Source organism: Hyperoodon ampullatus, assembly GCF_949752795.1.
Source record: "Hyperoodon ampullatus genome assembly, chromosome: 8".
NCBI lineage: Eukaryota > Metazoa > Chordata > Mammalia > Artiodactyla > Ziphiidae > Hyperoodon > Hyperoodon ampullatus.
The window spans coordinates 52365253-52384797 of record NC_136921.1 but is presented as its reverse complement, the minus strand read 5'-3'; the positions used below and the strand labels follow the sequence as shown (position 1 = coordinate 52384797).

The 19545-nt window shown below is 46.5% G+C and overlaps 1 protein-coding gene across 1 annotated transcript in view; it reads right to left on the bottom strand.

Annotated features, from left to right (window-relative positions):
- Window positions 1–17540, bottom strand: part of MGAT5 (alpha-1,6-mannosylglycoprotein 6-beta-N-acetylglucosaminyltransferase) — a gene marked incomplete at both ends in the record, with an annotated part of 228820 nt that extends 211280 nt beyond the window's left edge. Inside the window, 2 exons of the mRNA XM_079710109.1 lie at window positions 1857–2021; window positions 17300–17540. Of these exons, the coding sequence (XP_079566235.1) occupies window positions 1857–2021; window positions 17300–17540 (406 nt within the window). The remainder of the gene's footprint in view (window positions 1–1856; window positions 2022–17299) is intronic.
- Between the last annotated feature and the right edge of the window lie 2005 nt (window positions 17541–19545).

Sequence of the window (19545 nt, the reverse complement as noted above, 5' to 3'; positions counted from 1 at the left end):
TCTAGGCTCACCCATTTGGGATGATTTATAAGTGGAAGCAAGAAAGAAGCAGCAAACACAATGTCTTCTCTACTTGGCACGAGGAGGTCTTCAGCTGAGCTCAGCAACAAAACCTCACCCCATCCGAAATGCTTAAAGTCACAAAACCTGTGTGAAACCACTTCTCTGAGATGCTGAGAAGAGTAAATAAAATCACGTGCCTCCAAGGCTCAGGAACTGTACTGGTATTTACTGAATGGTTGCTAGTTGGAAGGAAGGAGAGGAAACTAACAACTCTTTATCTGTGTCACAATCCATTTCTAGTCTGTGTCTCTTTCTCAATCGCCTCAATCCTACCCATCTTCAAAGTTTACTTTCTGACTAAGTCAGAAGCCTTCCACAGTCACCCCTGCTTAGAGCGACCATAATTTGTGTTATTCTAAGCATGTGTATTATTTTACTAATTGGCCAAGTAAAAATCTCGAATGTATGGAGTGTGTCACACACGAGATGCAAACGAGTAAGAATGAGGTTAATTATCAAAGGCATAACTTTAAATTCGCTCCCTTTTTCCAAAAAGGAAACAAAACAAAATACTCTGGTTCTATAAATATCAGTAAAAACACAGTACCAGTGGCACCTCTAAAGGAGCCCTAGTCAGAACCAATGACTTACAGAATGTGCTCAGAGATATGTGTTAGCCAAGTAAACTAGCTCCACACACAGGGCTGGGATCCCACTTGAAATAAGTAGCCACCACCTGCCTTCCATTTCATTCCACAATTTTGTACCCTGAGACTTGGAGGTCAGGCACCAAGTCTCCGTGAGCCCGGCACACAAGCCGGACAGTCAGAGGCAGCGAGATCCCTTATCGGGAAGAGAACGACAGCAGACATGTTGACACAGGCCCTACAGGACAGAGGCGGTGGGAGGCAGCGGTGTTAGAGGCAGAGCAGTCCTCACCAACCCCCCGATATAGGGTCCTGCGGAGCTGCCATGAAATCAGACAGGACCTTCTCAACAGCATCTCCTACTGGGAACAGGGGTGGAGGAGTGGAGGCTGGAGAGGCATGGGTTCCATTTATTAATCAGTAGCTCAACACAGTGGGAGGTTTTCTTGTCTAATTACAGAAGCTGTTGGAAACTGCAAGGGAAGACAGGATTTATGGCCTAGATGACACTGCCTCTGTGTTGTAATTAAAAGTTATTTTTAATACCTGTTTGGTGGGATACTTTGGATTATTAAAAATATATTTTGCAATTTAAAACTTGCTAAAGGGTAAAGAACACAGCAGAAACGTAATACAACAAGCTTGCCTAATGTGAAACAATTAAACGTTTTGACACTGGGAGGTGGGAAAGGAAAAGAATCTCTCTCCTACTTAAGGCTGTGAATTTCCGATAAGAGGGAAAGAAAAGCCAAAAAGGGTACTCAAGGGCTTCCCTGGTGGCGCAGTGGTTGAGAGTCCACCTGCCGATGCAGGGGACACGGGTTCGTGCCCCAGTCCGGGAAGATCCCACATGCCACGGAGCGGCTAGGCCCGTGAGCCACAGCCGCTGAGCCTGCGCTCCGCAACGGGAGAGGCCACAACAGTGAGAGGCCCGCGTACCACAAAAAAAAAAAAAAAAAAAAAGTAATTCCAGGAGCTCATTATGGGAAATATGCCGTGGAGACCACCAGATATTACACATCATGAAGAGACTATAAAAGCATTTGAACGTGTTATTCAAAAATAAATTTAAAATGAGCTTTACAGGGGCCATACCAAGTTTATGGGATTTATCTTATGCCAATAAGAACACTGTGCTCTTGTATTCTCTTCTGAGTTCGAAGCAGGCTTTGACTTTATGTCAGGGCATAGAATCACGGTCCTTACCTGCCACATTAATTTTCTCAAGTGCTACCAAGCTGGGAACAGCTGTGGTGGAGTTGGTCAAGTTCGTCCCTGTGCCGTTGATTACGAGGTTGTCCACCTTTGACTCTAACTTGCCAATGCGCTGCAAAATGTTATCCAACAACACAGCAAGAGTCTTCTTCAAATCTGTAAAAGAAAACGTACATAGTTTGAAAATCCTTGGGTCCCCGCACGTTTGCCTGGTGCGCACACGCTCACCCTCCCTTTGTTTCTCTCTCTGACACGAAGAACAACAGGTGGCAAATCAAAAAGTACCACTTGAAGACCTGTCCTAACAAACCACCTCTTAAAGATGACAGAGGCCACATTCAAGTGGCCCAAAGAGTACAAAACAAATCAGTTCGCTCAGTTAAGACAACTTTTCGCGGTAAGTAACATTAAAATTATTCCTGGCTACTAGGTTGAGAGAGAAAACTCCCTGTTTCTCAGCATCCGACCAAAACACTCTGTTAAATTCTTCCTCGTTCTAGCATGGTGGTTACTGACACATAGAATGACAAGCCCAAAGTGTAGCAAGGCCCTGAAGTAACTTCCAGATCAAGTTCATTGTTAGTTTTTTTTAGTGCTGTAGACTCTCGCATGTCCAAATTTTTTGCAAAGCCTTTACTGCTGTTGGTTACATATGGTAATACTTAATAAAAGCTACAGTTCCAGATTCCAGACATGCTGGATAACCCAGAGTTAACTATAATGCAATTTAGGAAGACACTTAAAATAAAGACCAGATTCATTCATTCATTCGAGACATATTTATTAAACAACTACTATGTGCCAGGCATTGTTCTAGACGCTGGAACTATTCTTTTCTGGTGCTTACATTTAAGAGTTGATTCTCTTTCTTACGTATCTGGCTGTGGGTTATAGAGAAGTGTTCTTCTCTCTGGATAAATTACAGACATTATCTTCATGCCTACGTAAGTTATTTACTAAGTTTGTATACAAGGTATTCTACACACACAGAGAGAAATTAAGTTAGCCCCCTCTCCTCTGGAAACTCATAATCAAAGAAAGATAGTCTGACTTGTACATGTGAGAAAAGCAAGGGGACCACAGGATAGCCATCTAGGTGAACAGAATTCAGACTCGCTTATGAATTGGGAGTGGGCCAGGGGAGTAGGACATCAGTGGAGGGAACAGGATGCAGAAAAGTCCTGAACTGAGACAAATGGGAAGTTGTCACCTTCCATTCTGCTGGGAACAGAGCACACTCGCGCCGAACAGGTGCTCTGATCTGGCCAGGAAAGAAACACACACTGGATCAATCCACCAACCCCAGAGCACAGCCCATGACCCTCCACCAACAGGCATGCAGGCCTCCTATTTTGCCAGGTCAAGAGAGACGCTCATCTGAACAGAAACAAAGGTGTGTGTGTAATTGACATGGAATTTTGCACTCTTGGTGGTTTACAGACAGCTTCACTGAAGCTGACTAAAAACTACGAACAGAAATAGAACCCACATCTTCATCCTGAAAGTCTGGTTCTATGTGCTCATTAGCATAATCTCAATTGTTCAATCACACCCAACACCAAACATCAGACTTCTTCACCACGTTAAAATCTGTAGCAGATTGTTCATTCACTCACTCTAACAAACATCCGACCAGGTCTATTTTTTGCTCTTCAGTGTGTACCTTACCCACAGGTAGTAAGACAAGCTGGCCATGACATTAGAGCAATTGGCTAAAAATATGATTATAACAAAGAAGGTCAGAAGGGAACTAAGAGTTCCTGAATGCCTATCACGTGCCATGCACGTTTATAAGGAATTCCATTTATCTTCACATTCTCCATGAAGCAGGTATGACTTCATTTTACAGAAGAGAAAACTGAGGTTCACAGACAGAAAGTAATACGCTCATGGTTAAAGGGATACAAAATAGCAATGCAGACTCGACTCAGGTCTGCCTAATTCCCTGACATCTCAGTGTGACCAGCCAGAAGTCAAGAGCCGGGCTGAAAAAAGAAACCAAGCATGAAATTCAGTGACTTTCATCCACAGCATAACGATTAAGGGGTTATTAGACTCTTAATCACTTCCTAGGTTTGAGTCCTCACTCTCCATTTCTGCATCCTTATTTGTAAGAGTTGAAAGCATAAGCCTACCTCTTTGGGGTTGTAATGAAGACTTAATGAGTTAATATTTATAAAATGTTTTGAACACTGCCTGGCACACAATAAACACTACATAACTGTCTGTTACATAGATAAATAAAAAATAAAACCTTTGGAAAATGCTCTCATCCTTCCTAGAGAAATCTCTCCCTGAGTGATGCAAAGCTTTACCGTTTTATCCAAAGGGTCATGAGCTCATTCTCCTCCGGGGGCTGCAGTCCCACAGTTAGCATGACTCACAGCCTGTCCCTGACACATCATTGGCTGGCACGGACGGCAGGAGTCAGCCACCAGCTCTGCTCTTATACTGAATCTAAAGTACTGTCCCCTTCTCCAGAGCTCTGAAGATTGCCAGAGGACAGTCACACAGATGGGGGCAATGGTGCCACTCGGGGGCTGTATTCACTGTAAAGAAACCACTCCTCAGATAAATGACATCAATCTCCCCCATCTCCAGCCTCTTTGCCCAGAGCCTGAATTACCAGCCAAGGAGTCCACGTGTAAAAACGGCATTTAACTCTTACCAGCAATTGTCATTAGCCAGACGCAGAGGCCCTGACCCTCCAGTTTGGGTTAACTCAGGGTTTCTCAACTTTGACACAATTGACACTTGGGACCAGATAATTCTTTGTCGGGGGTGGGGCAGGGGATGGGAGAGGCTGTCCTATGCATTTAGTGTTCGACAGCATCCCTGGACTCCAGCCACTAAATGACAGTAGCAATCCCCCCATGTGACAATCAGAAATGCCTCCAGATTGCACCCCATTTCAGAATCACTGAATTAAGCACACTCCCCCAACCCTTGTCTTCCCCGTTGCCCTTCTGTGCAGATGTCCAGAGAGAATCCGGACAGAAGGGTTATGGGAGAGGGAATGAAGTGTGAGAACACCGTCACTAAACTGGCATTCTGTGTGACTTCCATGGTGGCACTGCTACAAATACGATGGGAACTACAATGAGGGAAGGTGGGAGCGGACAGCAGCCTAGCCCATGCCGCAGGTCTCTTAAGGGCTGGTAACCTTTTGCCTTTTTGTTAAAAGGTAACAGGACTACTGGACAGAGTCCCCCAACCCACAATTTTTGGTGATAGTCACTGATGGCACACAGCTTAGGTAGAATACAAAGTTGTCACATCAGTGTTAAGAAGACATTCTTCCTTGATTCCTAAAATACAGTCCATCAGGCTTCCCTGGTGGCGCAGTGGTTGAGAGTCCGCCTGCCGATGCAGGGGACACGGGTTCGTGCCCTGGTCCAGGATGATCCCACATGCGGCAGAGCGGCTGGGCCCGTGAGCCATGGCCGCTGAGCCTGCGCGTCCGGAGCCTGTGCTCCGCAACGGGAGAGGCCACAACAGTGAGAGGCCCGCGTACCGCAAAAAAAAAAAAAAAAAAACAGTTCATCAATAAATGTGACCCCCTATCTCTTGTTGATCCCCCCTACACAGATGGACCTTTTGTGACTGTAACATGGTACAAATAAAGGAATTCATGATGATGATAAGATGTTGATGGTCACCATCAGCACTACTGCCCCAATACGACTACTGCTGCTACTATCACTAAGGTTGCTACTGCTGCTGCTACTACTATTGATACTATTATTACTGCATTGTTGCCACTGCTACTAGCGCTGCCACTGCTCCTCCAGCAGCACCACCAGCATCACTATTTACTGAGCCCTATGTGTCAGCTACTGTCCTAAGCACTTTACATGGATTAACTCACTTGATCCTGCCAAGACAATATGAGAAACGTGTTGTCGTTCCCATCTCCATTTTACAAATGAGTAAACCACAGTACACAGAGGTTAACTAGTTTGTCCCATGTGTCTGCAGATCCAGTGTCCAAACCCAGATAATTGGGTTCCAGACCCAACAGCTCTTACCCACTATGCTACAATGCCTCTTGAGGACCACTATGGACCTGCCGGCCAGCAAGCATCTCTGACCTGCTACTTCTGAACACACTTAGCAGGGATTAACTCCTGAGCTTCTGCCATGTGTTTCTGTTAAACCGTATCCCAGCCACCCTCAAGACTCGTGATACCACTGTGCCGTGAGCAGCTCCAACACTACAACTTAATGAAGAACTTATCTTTCTATATCGTCTCCCTTAAAATGAAAATGGAATATAAGGCTATCAAAACCTTAGCCTCTCTAGACACTTTACCTGGGTAGGCATGGTTTCTCTCCCAATGTGGGGAAAAAAAAAAGTTCATTTTCAACTCAAGCAGCTATTTAGGTCACAATTTCAAGGCAGTCCAACACAAGATAAAAGATACTGTGTCAATAAAACACACAAGGGCGAAGATGATCCCCAGCCCATCTTTGTATCCTTACCAACTGGCACAGTGCCTGACACAGTAATCAGTAAGTGTGTGTTACCTAAATGAGTAAGTGAATGAATGAATGAATGAACCAACAACTAAATGAACTACATTTAGTCTTCCCACAAAGAAGGCTAAATAAACTATATCTTTCTAGGTGATGAAATTGTTTCTCACCTTTGTGTTTCACAGCTAAACCTGCAAAAATTGTTAAGAGTTTTACTGCAATTTTAAACTAATACCAGAGTATTTTTGTATATTTTCACCTTAATGTTAACCCATATATTTGATAAGACTGAACATCCAAGAATAATTTCTATACAGTTTAATAAAGAAACGAAGGTGAAAACATTCCTCCAAATTCTAGTGTAATATTTTCATATTTATCATTGTGTTTTATAGTTATTACAGCCATAAACTGTATCCTCAGCAGGATTACAATTCCCAATTACTCATGGGCTTTTAAAATTTTGTTTGTGCTTCAAAGCCTCAGTAATAAAAATTTAATCCCAACATTACTACTGCAATTCTGCATTCCGAAAACTTACTGTACGTGATAAAGATGAGATCAAAGTAGGTGAAAACATTTAAAATGTCCCGCTGGGGAAAGGAAGCTTTTCGTTTCTATCATGCCAGGAGTTCTCTGATAAAGGGTGAGATCAACAAAATCTCAGAACAGGTGCCCTGGCAGCTTCCGTAAATTTTCATTTCCTGAAAGCCATGACATTAAGGATAAGAGGGGTTGGAAGACGCTGCCACATCCTTGAGCAGGACAGTCAAGGAGATCTCACTGCCAGCTACACCTTCCCCTGCAGCTGGAGTCCAAGGAGATGGAATATCAGTAGAAAGGGGGTCCTGCTGGTGGAAAAAGATCTGTCAGTTTATAAGTCTTATCAGCTAAAACTATGAGACTGGGTGGTAAACCCTGATTGCCCAGATCAGCAAGTCAACTGAGAAAGGGCAGTGCTTGAGGCCAGTGCCTCAAGGCTGGTCCCACCCCATTCCCCTGGGACACACTTCCCAAAGCAGTGGTTCTCCAGCCTGCTGTCCATCAGGCTTGGCTGTGGAGTCAGAGGTACCAGGTCCCATCCTCAAGCTGCTCAATCGGAACTTGCACAACCTGCATGTCAAGGATTCTGGGCACACACAATCGAGAACTACATTTAAGATGCAGCCGCCACGATTCACTGGTACAGAACCAACTGGGCAATAAGCAAGGACTTACAGCGGAACTGCCAGAGATCATTTACATCTATGCTTGTTCCTAATGCAAATCCTTCTCTACCATGGCCGTGTTTCCCCGCCCCTCAGTCCACAGCAGAGCTCGAACAGCAGGACCACAGAGCAGATTCACCTGCTGCTCCAGAGAAGCCAGCAAAAGACAGGGCGCTAATGAGAAAGGGAGGTGCTAATGAAAAAAGAATTAACCCCAACCTCTCATTCCCACTGACTGCCAGGAATGTCAAGTTTCATCAGTTACATGTTTGAAAATTAATTTTAAAGTGACCTTTCCACAGAAAGATAATACGGTTAGAGTAATGACCAAAATACAGTCCATTCATTATGTACAAGGACATTCGAGACAGTGTTAGTTATAAAAGAGAACAGTGCTATTTATTATAGATAAGCAGTGGACACTACCCAAATACCCAACAAAAAGGTTACATTATATGGTGTCCATCTATTCCTAAAATGGAATAAATCGGTAGATTGGAGGCCAGGGAGGGCAGAGAGCAGGTCTGTTCTGTCACCTCTGTTTACTGCCACAAGCTATTGACCTCAGGAGCTCAATACATGTTTATTGAATGGTTGGATGAAAAAGGAAAAGTGTATCGCCATTAAAAAAATATATAATGGACGGGGAAATAAAATAGAGATGAGTTCAAAAAGCTCTATGTAAAATATTCCAGTTTTTAAAAATGAGCATACACACATATATACCTGCATTTAAATAAAGCATGGAGAGAAATCAAATTTATCTGGTTTGGGGGTAGAGAGTATTTTATCTCTTATTCTTTATTTGTAAGAATGCAAAGCTGGGCGTGGGATCATCTCTGCCCTTGTGCGCTTTATGGACAGTATCTTCTATCGTGTGTTGAACAGCTTTGAAACAGTGACTCAAACAGCTGCTGGAATTGAAAATGAATTTTTTTTCCCTTTCACATGGGGACAAAAAAGAAGCCAGCCCAGGAAAAGTGCCTGGAGGGTCCCAGGTTTTCGACAGCCTCATATTCCAGAAGCTCTGAATTTTCTATAAACGTTCACATCATTCTGACAATCACAAAGGCACGAAATGCTACCTGAAAATGCAATCAGTACTGTGTGTTCTACCCTCGGAACTCAAGGGTACTGGCCACAGGTACCCTGATGTCCCCTCCCCCCTCCCAAGAAGCATCTCAGTCACTGACCCTCACTGCCTCATCTCAGCTGGGTTCTTCAAGCCCCCTGGTGGACAACTCACCGGCCCCTAAACTCACAAATATGCCCTTCCCCCTGCAGCTGTCACAGGCCGTCCAGGTGACAAAGGGAACAATCATCACCCAGTGAAAAGAGCAGCTCAGAGGCTCGGTATCACTGACTGCCGTGCTCTCCTGGGTTAGCTGTACGGAACTAAGCTTTGACTTGAACTTGTACCTAGAAGTAAATGTTATTCCTGTGCTGGGGGAAGGGTCACTAGTATTTCAAGGAACTTCTCGGCAGCAGAATCTGAGAAAGAATCCTATCTAGCCCTGTAGAGGATAGTTAACTGCTTTACGGAATTTGTAAACATCCAGAATGGAGTTCTTGGGCTCTTCTCTCCATTTTCCTAACACTTCGCCAGCTGCATGGAATAGGACTCAAGCCAACTTAGCCCTCTGTGTAGAAAAGGACTCAGGCTCTGAAAGGTCAAGTCCACTGTCACCCGTAGTCCCCACTGACTCCAGGGCATCTTCCCTGTCGGGAAAGGGCAGCCGTAGCACAGCCCTCCCTGCTCACTACCCACACCAGAAACCGTGCCCCAATGGTGCCCACGTCAGAGACGAAGTGAGCTCGGCCACGCCCCACTTATCCCACACCACGAAGGAAAAGCTTTATCTTTTGAACAGGAGGACAATGACAATCACATGTCCCGTTTCTATGATGCCATAAGTCACTCTGGAGCTAACACACCTTTGGAAAGGGATCCAGGGAAGAGCCAAACAGCACCTCCCCGGAGTTCAGAGCAGCAGGTCTCAACCCTGGCTGGGGTGGAGCCCAGCATCGGTGCTGTCACAGCAGCCCAGGGGATTCTGGTGGACAAGCCTTGGGCATCTTGTTTAATTAGCAGTGGGTGGCAAGCCTGCCTTCCTCCAGTCCACAGCTTATTTCTTCTCCTGTCTGGTCGGGCCCCGTCCCCTGTAAACCCTAAAAACAGCTATATAAACAGGTTCCTGAAGCCCTGCGTTCAAATGAATAAACAGCGTCAGCTCTACGTGGACAATTCTGGTTGGGTGGTAACTACTGCGGGTCCGTGTAGGCCAGGGTTAGCAATAACTCATAATAACGAATGCATGTTACTAATCTAAGTGCTTTGATAAGCTCGGTCACATGCAATCCTATGAGGTCAACAAGCCTATGAGGTCAGTGATATTATATCCTCTATTGGACAAAACAGGAGGCAGTCTTTTAAAACATCAGTGACTTGCCCAAGGTCACACATCTAGTAAGGAGACCTTCCACAAGCCACAACTAAACACGCTCCAGCTGCTTTCCAGAAGAAACAACGGTTCCCACGTCAGGATCGTGCATAATAGCTACTTGGAGCCACCTGGACACCAAGTCCATAGGGAATCTCTTCTTGTTTCCTGTCTCACTAAAAACATTACTGTGTTACTGTGATTTTCTTTCTGTTTTTTTTTTTTTTTGGCTGCACCCCTTGGCTTACAGGATCTTAGTTCCCCGACCAGGGATCAAACCTGAGCCCCTTGCAGTGGACGTGCAGAGGCCTAACCACTGGACCGCCAGGGAGTTCCCACTGTGATTTTCAAATTAGCCTCAGCTGTAACTGTACTAGACAGAGTCAGGGTGGAGGGGACACTGCTGCTATTCACTCATGGTTCCTACTATGTGCCAGCCACGTGCTAAGGCCCTGGGGCACAGCAGGGAACAAGAGAGACAGGACTCCCTGCTCTCTGGGGGCTTACATTCTAATGGGGGAGAGAGATGATAAAGACAGTGACTGTGTCATGATAGGTAGTTTGTCATGAAGAATGAGAATGAAGTAGGGGTGTGGCCCTACTTCTGATAGGGACCCAAAGGAGAGGGGGGAGGGATCTCTCTGGAGGAAGGGCATGCAGGTGGAGGGAACAGCAAATGCAGAGCTCAGAGGCAGGAAGATGCCCAGCCATCATCCAAAAGCTGGTCCCAGAAGACAGCTGCACTGCCAGGCAGCATGAGAAGGGTGGCCAGCTCTTCAGGGTGGCCGTGAGCTCTGCCCAAGCAGTTCTGGCAGAAAGATCACCAGGACACCACTGGGAGGGGGAGGCGCTGCAGGGAAGATGAGGGACCTACTTCAGGGCAGGACTCTGAGGCGAATCCCTTTACACCTGTATCCCCTCCTCCCGCCAGGACCAGAAGCAGTGGTGTGGTGTGCAAGGAAAGGGCTTGAGGACAAAGGGAGTATTAGCAAGAGCCTCCAGTTCCTCCCGGAGACCCAGATTCCGACTGCACTCCTGTCTCAAACACACCCGAGGTCCTCCTAAGACATCCAAACTGGGCTGGGCATGCCCGTGAACTTGGTCTGGCTCTGATGGGGATGCTGGGCAGGGGTCTTCTACCACAGGATCACTGGAAAAGCCCCAAGCCCCAAAGAGGCCCGTTTTTAGGTCCAAGCTTTTGAAAGCAGAGTCCTTTCCGGAATCACACCAGCCGTAGGGTAACCAAGTAACCTCCTGAGACACACCAAAGAAAGGGCCCAGCTCTTTTTTCCCCCATTTCGCTCCAAGAACAGTGTATTTCCCTCAAGGGCAGAGAATTTCTGCTTAGGCGATGGTGGTTTTCCACAACACGCAGCCCTCCAAAAAACAGTCCCTTGATCAGATTTGGAGGAACAGAGGCAAAAAGAAAAAATTTAAGCAACAATAAACCTTCACAGGCTTATCCAATGTAAGTGCCTTCTTTTTCATAGGAGAGGTTGAAAGAAACACACGGACAAGCTCTTGTCTGACTCTCAGATCGTTACCTAGGTCTGCAACGCAGGTTGGGGGCTACATTTTTGGAGCAGCCTCACGCAGCCACGCCAGCATCACAGTGAGGGCCCCCTCACTGGCTTTTGAACCAACCCTAAGCGGCGTTTATGTCTTGGCAATGGACATCGCCAGGCTGACAAGGGCCACAGAAGCCCAAGAGCTGCTACCGCTCCACTGCCCCCTCGCCAGCAACCAAAAACTCCCCCCTGGTTCTCCACCCCTTTGTCCTTAAGGAAACAGAAAGAACGTCCTTCCTCTTGACCTCCCTGAGGAGGTGACAGTGGACAACAGGTCAGGGTCACGGCCGGCGCCAGGCAGGGGCAAGCCAGGCCGGGCTCCCTTGCAAGAGCGTTCGTCTTCCTCATCCCCTCTCCCGCTTCCATCACACTGAGACCACAGCCTTCAGGGCCTCGGTACCCATGCCTTCTTCCCGATCCTCCCACATCAGCACCGGCCACGCTGCCCCGTGCTCGCCTTGTTCTATTCGCAGCAGCCTCTGCTCTGCTCTTGGAGTGCGCGTGAGGCCTTAGGACCTGGCACACATCCTGCTTCACCTCAACCTCCCACCTCCCACCCCACCTGGCAGCTCCTGAGCATCATTTGGGCTAAAACACACCTCCCGGGCTTCCCTGCTGGCGCAGTGGTGAAGAATCCACCTGCCAATGCAGGGGACACGGGTTCGAGCCCTGGTCCAGGAAGATCCCACGTGCCGTGGAGCAGCTAAACCCGTGTGCCACAACTACTGAGCCTGCGCTCCAAAGCCCACGAGCCACAACTACTGAGCCCACGTGCCACAACTACTGAGCCTGTGCTCCAGAGCGTGCGAGCCACAACTACTGAGCCCACACGCCTAGAGCCCGTGCTCCGCAACAAGAGAAGCCACCTCAATGAGAAGCCCGCGCACTACAACGAAGAGTAGCCCCCACTCGCCACAACAAGAGAAAAGCCCGTGCGCAGCAACAAAGACCCGACGCAGCCAAAAATAAATAAAATAAAATAAATAAAAAATAAAAGACACCTCCTGGGAGAGGCCTTCTTTGACCTTCTCCTCCAAAGTAGCTCCTCAAGTACTTTTTAAAAAATCCCATCTCCCTGTGTCATTTTCCTTCCTGGAATTTACTGCTATCTGTCATTCTCGTTTATTATTTCTCCCCCCAAATGAGTGCAGCCTCCGTGAGAGCAGGGACCCTGTCAGTCTTTTCCCAGCTGTGCACACAAAGCATCTACAGCACTGACAGACACCAGCCCCCGGCACAGATGCTGCCCAAAGTGCCAGGCTGGAAGGATAAGAGCCAATCCCGGGGACAGTCTAGGCCCAAGGAGTTCAGGGAACCAGGAGATAGGAGGTAAGGCAGAGCAGGTGTACAGATCTGGAGGCCAAGGGGGAACCAGGCAGCAGGGAAACAGAATATTGGTGGGGGGTGCTGGCAGAGAAGCTGAGGGCTCATAGCTGCTTCAGCCTGAGCTGGTGACCAGTCCAGGGTAGAGCATCCCAGCGCCCAGAGAATCAAGTAGGTGAGAAAAGTCAAGGTTAATAAGGTGCGGATGTACCCCCGGGTGGGGGAAGGGTGTCTCTCATCACCCTAGATTTCTATTCCTGCTACTTTGAGAACACAAGTGGACCAGGCCTGGCCTGTTAGATAAGAGGTGATCACTGGGCATCAGAATTTGGGTCAGGCCATTGGAGACAGAGATCAATTCACCTCAGAAACAAGCACAGCATTGACTGGGCGAGTGACACCATTCAGGACGCAACTCCCGAGAAGTCACAGACAGGCATGGCCCTGCCACGCGGGCCTGGGAGATGCAACGGAGGCTGAGCTACAGACGGCTCTGGCCCCACATGCTCCTCTCCGCAGTGATAGAGAAGCACCCAGAAACGCCCTCCACACCCCAGGAATGAATGCTGCGACTGTTTCACACAGGCTGCCTGGGATATCTTCCAGGCACTCCTTCTGAATGACCATATCCCCAAAGAAAGTCAGAAGTTTCTCTTCAAATCACCAGAACGAGGATGGGAGGGGGCAGGGGCGACACCATTTGAAAGTTCTACTGTTGTTTAAGGACCAGTCAAACGAACAACCAACAGCAACTGCATGTCAGAGACTGACAAACATTTTTGGCAAAGGACCAGACAGTAAACATCTTAGGCTTTGCACTCTCTGCAGCAACTACTCAGCTCTGGGATTGTAGCACAAAAGCAGCCACGGACAACACATAAACAATGGGGTGCTGGGTTCTAAACCCATATGAAAACAGGAGGATCTGGCCCAAGGCCATGGGAGTCCTGGGAAATCACTGAGTCAAGGAGGGACACGATCGCACGAGTGTTCTAGAATGAACTATGGAGACTACTGAAAGACCGAGTCAGCACACTTTAGCTGTTATGCGAAATAAACACTGGTACTGTCACGTTGCTCTGTTATAAACAAATGGCAGTGTCTGTGTTTCAATGAAACTTTATTTACACAGACAGGCAGAGCTCCAAATATGACCCACAGGTCATGGTTTGCTGCACACTTCTGCTCTAGCATCTCAAGTCAGGAATTTTAATCTAAAATCAGCTACTACGATTCTTCAAACACCTGCACAGCTACTTAATAAGACAAATTTGTAGCACATTAAGAGCCTCTGATTATACCAATATGGGATGGGAGAAGGAAGAGGTTTTTGGGTTTTTTTTTGGTCTATTAACTGGATTCATTCACACCAGACACAGGTCCCAGCCACAGAGGGTTAGCTCTTCACTGTTCCAGAGCAGACATCGAGGCAGTGCTCTGTACATGGGCTGCATCTGTGGCAGAAAAAGAGACTGCAGACCAATGGCTCACGCATCCTCATCCCCACTCCACCAGCCCAGCTAAACCACTGTACATCCGGCAGTCTCCATACCTCCCATCTGACACATAACATCACCCACCAGAGCTGCCTGGCAATTGACATGCCCACAACTGCTAGTGATGGATTCCAGGGGAAGCACACATCATCAGAATGGCTCTCCAGCTTTCCAGGACTGGCTCTGGACTATACCATCTGGCTCAATCCCAGTTGCTGATACCAAGAGCTGAGAACCAGGGAGAACTAGCCTGGCAAATTTTAAACAATAAAATCCAGTTATCTGCTTAAGGACTTCCATAAGAAGATGCTGTTAGATGGGGTTTGCGGTTTCCAGTCTTCGTGCAGTGGTTCTCCAAGGTGGGAAGGAGGGAAATTTTGCCCCCCAAGCCCGGAGACATTTTTGATGCTACTGGCATCTAGTGGGTAGAGACACCAGAGATGCTGCTAAACATCCTACAAGGTACAAGCAGTCCCCCACACATAGAATTATCCGGCTCCAAACATCAATAGTGCTGAGATGAGAACTTATGTCTGGGTAAGATTTCATCACATGATGATCCCCAAACCTCAAGCACTAATGCACAGACCAATTGAATTCCCGAAACTCAGCTCCAAAGACCACTTTGATTGGCATGTCGAGTTGATTAGATGAAAGAGAAAAATACATTCGACTTGCCGATGGGGCCGTTTGGTTTTTTCTTTGTTGCTTTTGAAGAGAAGAATTATTTTGCTAAGGTTCGTCTGTAAACGGAGGAAGTTGAAATAAATTTCTGTAGTTTCTTTGAGCTCCAAAGTCCTTTGATTACAAGCATATACAGTGGTTCATATTCTAACAGACTACTCTGGGGTTTTTGATATCTTTCTAAAAAACATACTGTCTCGGTCAGGCTGAAAAGCTAACACCAGATCATTGCTCTTTAGAGTGTGGAGGAAACCCACCCTATGAGATGCTTAGCAGTACACAAGAAATAAAACTGGTCGAAACAACTAGAAAAAATAAAGTCTATAAATTTACCATTCATGTGGCTTCTTACTTCCCATGGTAAAGGTTTGAGAGAGACCGAGATAAACAGAAGGAGGAAGTTACTACAAGACTAGACCTCTTTCCCTCCAAATGTGTAATGTGGAATGCACTGAACCAGAAACTGAAAAACAGCATCGGTTTTACTTGTGACATTTACTTGTAACCCACTGGTAACACCAACGATGACAATTTGCTTTGTCTTTTTCTGGCGGTTTACCTTTAATACTTGGGAATTATTACAGAAGATCGAAGTCAATGAGTAATTTAAAACGCACCCTCTGAAAAACTACCTAGCTGTTTTTCAAGGTCAGCTCTCAAAGAAGTCTCATTTTTTGATCCATTAGATCGAAAAAGGTGACATTTTATTTAGACATATTAAAAACCAGTGCCTACAAATCTTGAAGGAATAGATTAAAAGCAGACTGTGTGATCATTCAAATAGTAGGCACTGAAAAAGAATGTCCACATTGTATGTTAAAAGCAACCATTTCCTCCTTACCAAAAAAAAAAAATATGTATATAATTTTTATATCTATATATTTATAAAATTAAATTAACTAATTATATATATATATAATTTAAAAATAACCAAGTTTCCTGGATCCTTTTGAAAAGAAAAAATGTATATGTAACATTGAGCATGATTTCCTATGTTTAAACTCAAGCTTCAACCTGTGGCTACACATTTTCAGGAATCATCATTTGACCTCTACATACTTCAAAGACCTTGAATGGGTCACAAAGTAGAACATCGAACTTTCCCACCTTGCCCAACTCCACTCTTCTATCTGATTTATAGTATACCTCAGATCTCAAACCGTGAGGCCACTGAAGTCTCCCTTCAATGACCAGAACTGTCACTGCATAGTAACCAAGGTCATCTTCTGTGGATCAAGTCCACTCCAATACAAGATGACCACAGGAGGGCTGGGACTTGGATTCTCCAAAATACAGTCTGATCCAAATTTCATTTGCAATTTTCGTTTTGTATTTGTGTATGTTTTTGTAAATATTTTATTTATACAAACATATGTATACATATGTTTGTATACATATATATTATGTGTGTATACACATATATATCAGAAAGATATACACTGAAATGTTAATTGTGATTACTTTCTACAGTAGTAGATTTATGTGATTTTCCTTTTTCTTCTTGATTTTTTTTTGCTTGTCTACAGCTTCCAACTTTTCTATATTAAGCCTAACTTTTGCTGAAAGAAAAATAAGTAATACTCCATATGTGTATTTTTTTTTCACTCAACCTCATTTCAAAACGGATTTCAAGCACCTGACAAAAAAAGCAACGAGTACAGAAAGATTTCTTGCAAGGCGAGGGCAACCAGAGACAAGAGCAAGACACAACAGCGGTAAACCCTGAGGAAGCCAAAAGTTAAAACTATCAGTCAGCACGTAAGCCCTGATGTCCCTGCATACTGGCCAGAGGGAGGCACACGTTCGGCTCTGAGTTTCTTGGCGTCCATAGAACATTCTTCCCCACCCTCCTTACCTCACGCCCACCAGTCCTAATTAAGGTTTGTTTAGGGAACGATAATGAGAAGATTTTTCTACATTCCCTGATCATCCCCCCAGATGAGATCATGCACTCCAGCAATGTGTCCAGGGAGGAGGAGGCAGCTGCAAATACAGCCAACACAGCGCTAACTGGGAAGCCCCACTGCTCCCGGCGCTAAGTGCCAGCGTGCACAAGAGGTCAGAATCTCCCAAAGGGCGTAGCTTTAACTTTCTAAAAGTGTCCCTCTATGGGCAGTTTATCGCCATGAAGGTAGTGGCGAGGGATATACTCAATCCATGACCAAGTCTGAGAGCCTCTGGGGTCCCCTGGAGGCAAAGCCACGCTCAACGGAGGAGTCCCGGCAGTGCGGTGCTTACCGTAAGCTGTCATGACCCCCGCGTAGGGCCCATCCACCACATTTCTGTTTTCTTCTGCCAGCGCCTTGATGTACCTCTTGCTGAGGTCCAGGATCTGTTCCCGAAGCATGGAGCTGCTCTCGGGCTGAGTTCTCTGCTGGATGGTAAAATGCAAGAGCATCATACCCCAAATAAAGCCAAAAGTCACGAGGAAAAAGCCCAGCTTCTGAGAGGACAGCTTCCACGGAGTAAAGAGACCCATTGCTCTCTGGCAACTTCACCTGCCCTGGGCTCTTACAGTGTGGAAAAGAGACACAAGTTCATGGTGTAGGCTGGGCTTGTGGGTTTCTTCGTCTCACTCAGGCTCCTGCGTCAGCCGATTTCCTTTCCTCGTTTCCATCCTGCTGTGAAGAAGGGGGAAAGTTAGCAGAGTCCTTGTGGCAAAACACAGTGAAATAAACCAGAGCCTTGTTTTCACCCAAATAGCTCTAAAACGTGAACTTCCTTTTTTCTTAATCTGCCAGTTCCCTATCTTATGTTACGATCCAGGATCTGTAAACGGAGAGGGGAAATCTGGCTGGGTGATGAAAAGCTGTACAAATACGGAGGGGGGAAATGTGTGTCTGCACGTGTTCACAGGTGTAGCGGGGCTGTTCCAGTCTGGACCAAGTTCAAAACAGGAAGCTTGTTCTGCAAGGTGGGGAGGAGATGGAAGGATATTTCACTGAATGTCAGCAAAAACCCAAGTGGAGGGTGGAGTCTCATCACCACCCGGCACTTTTGTGCCTGTGAAACTTGAACTTACAAAGTCATCATTATGTGCTCTAGCAAGGATTAGAGCCCGCAGCTGGAGAGGTGAGCCAGAAAGTGGATGCCCCTGGCGGGTAATCAGACAAGGAAAGGGGAGAGAGCCCCCTGTATTACTTAAGCACGGCCAGCTTTCAGTAGCAGCGTCCACAGCTGAGCTGAATGCCTCGGGGCCACCAGGTGGCCTCGCCCTAGGCACCAGCACAGAGAGGCTATGCCAGGGGTACCCAGCCGTCTTTCCGTACTAGCTACCACGAGTGAAAGCTGCACCACACTCCTCACTTGCACACTTCAGCACAGGAAATGCAGGGCACACGATGGCCTGCTTTTTTGTGGTTCTCATTTTCACTCACACCATGGGACAAAGTGCGAGGTTAAAAGCCATTGTTTCAATACGAATGCAGCCAGATCCTACCTGGTACCAACACAGGCTAGACAACAAATGACACCGTTTTTTAAGCAAAGGCTGAGCATGACCTCCTATGAGGGACTAACCCAGGATGTATTCAGAGTGTGCCTATGTTTCAGATCAAAGGATTCTCCTTCCTAAGCAGCCTAAGAAGAAATGACAACGGGATCCTGGGACAATTAGCTTTCGGCGTCTGAGATGCAGCGGATCTGTGTTGGTCTTCCTCTCTCACTCTTTTCCTCGCCTATCAACAGAGTCATCAGTACCTGGCAGTACCTCTACTGATAGTAAATGATAAATAAATTCTAGTTATGTCCCAGGCACTGTGATAGATGCTGTTTGTGCCTTAGTTCATTGAATTCTTGAAAGAGTCCTATACGGTAAGAACTATTAATGTTATCATGTCTGTTTTATAGATGAAAAAACAAGGACACAGGGAGATTAACTTGGCAAAGGTCAGCCAGCTATGTGGCAGAGGAGGGATAATCTAGGGATAAGCCAGCCCAGGAGTCAGTAAACCACACCCTGCCTTCCAAGGCCATCCTTCCTCCCCAGTTTCTTTATGACCAAGGATGGTCTGTACATACTTAAAGGGCTGTGAAAAGCAACAAAGACCATGTGACTGAAATCTTATGTAGCTCAAAAGACTAGAACATTCACTCTTGGCCCTTAACAGAAAAAGTTTACCAACTGCTGAATTCTAGGCCAGTGGTTCTCAAAGTGTGGTCCCTAACTCAGCAACAGCAGGAGCATCCGTGAGATGCCAATCCTCAGGTCCCACCCCAGAACAACTGAATCAGCAACTGGGGGCGGTGGCGGGGAGGGGTGCCCAGCATCCTGTGTTTCAATCAGCCATCCAGGCGATTTTTTGTTGTTTTCTTGGCTACGTTGGGTCTCCGTTGCTGCGCGCGGGCTTTCTCTAGTTGCGGCGAGCGGGGGCTGCTCTTCGTTGTGGTACGCGGGCTTCTCATTGTGGTGGCTTCTCTTGTTGCGGAGCACGGGCTCTAGGCGCACGGGCTTCAGTAGTTGTGGCTCACGGACTCAGTAGTTG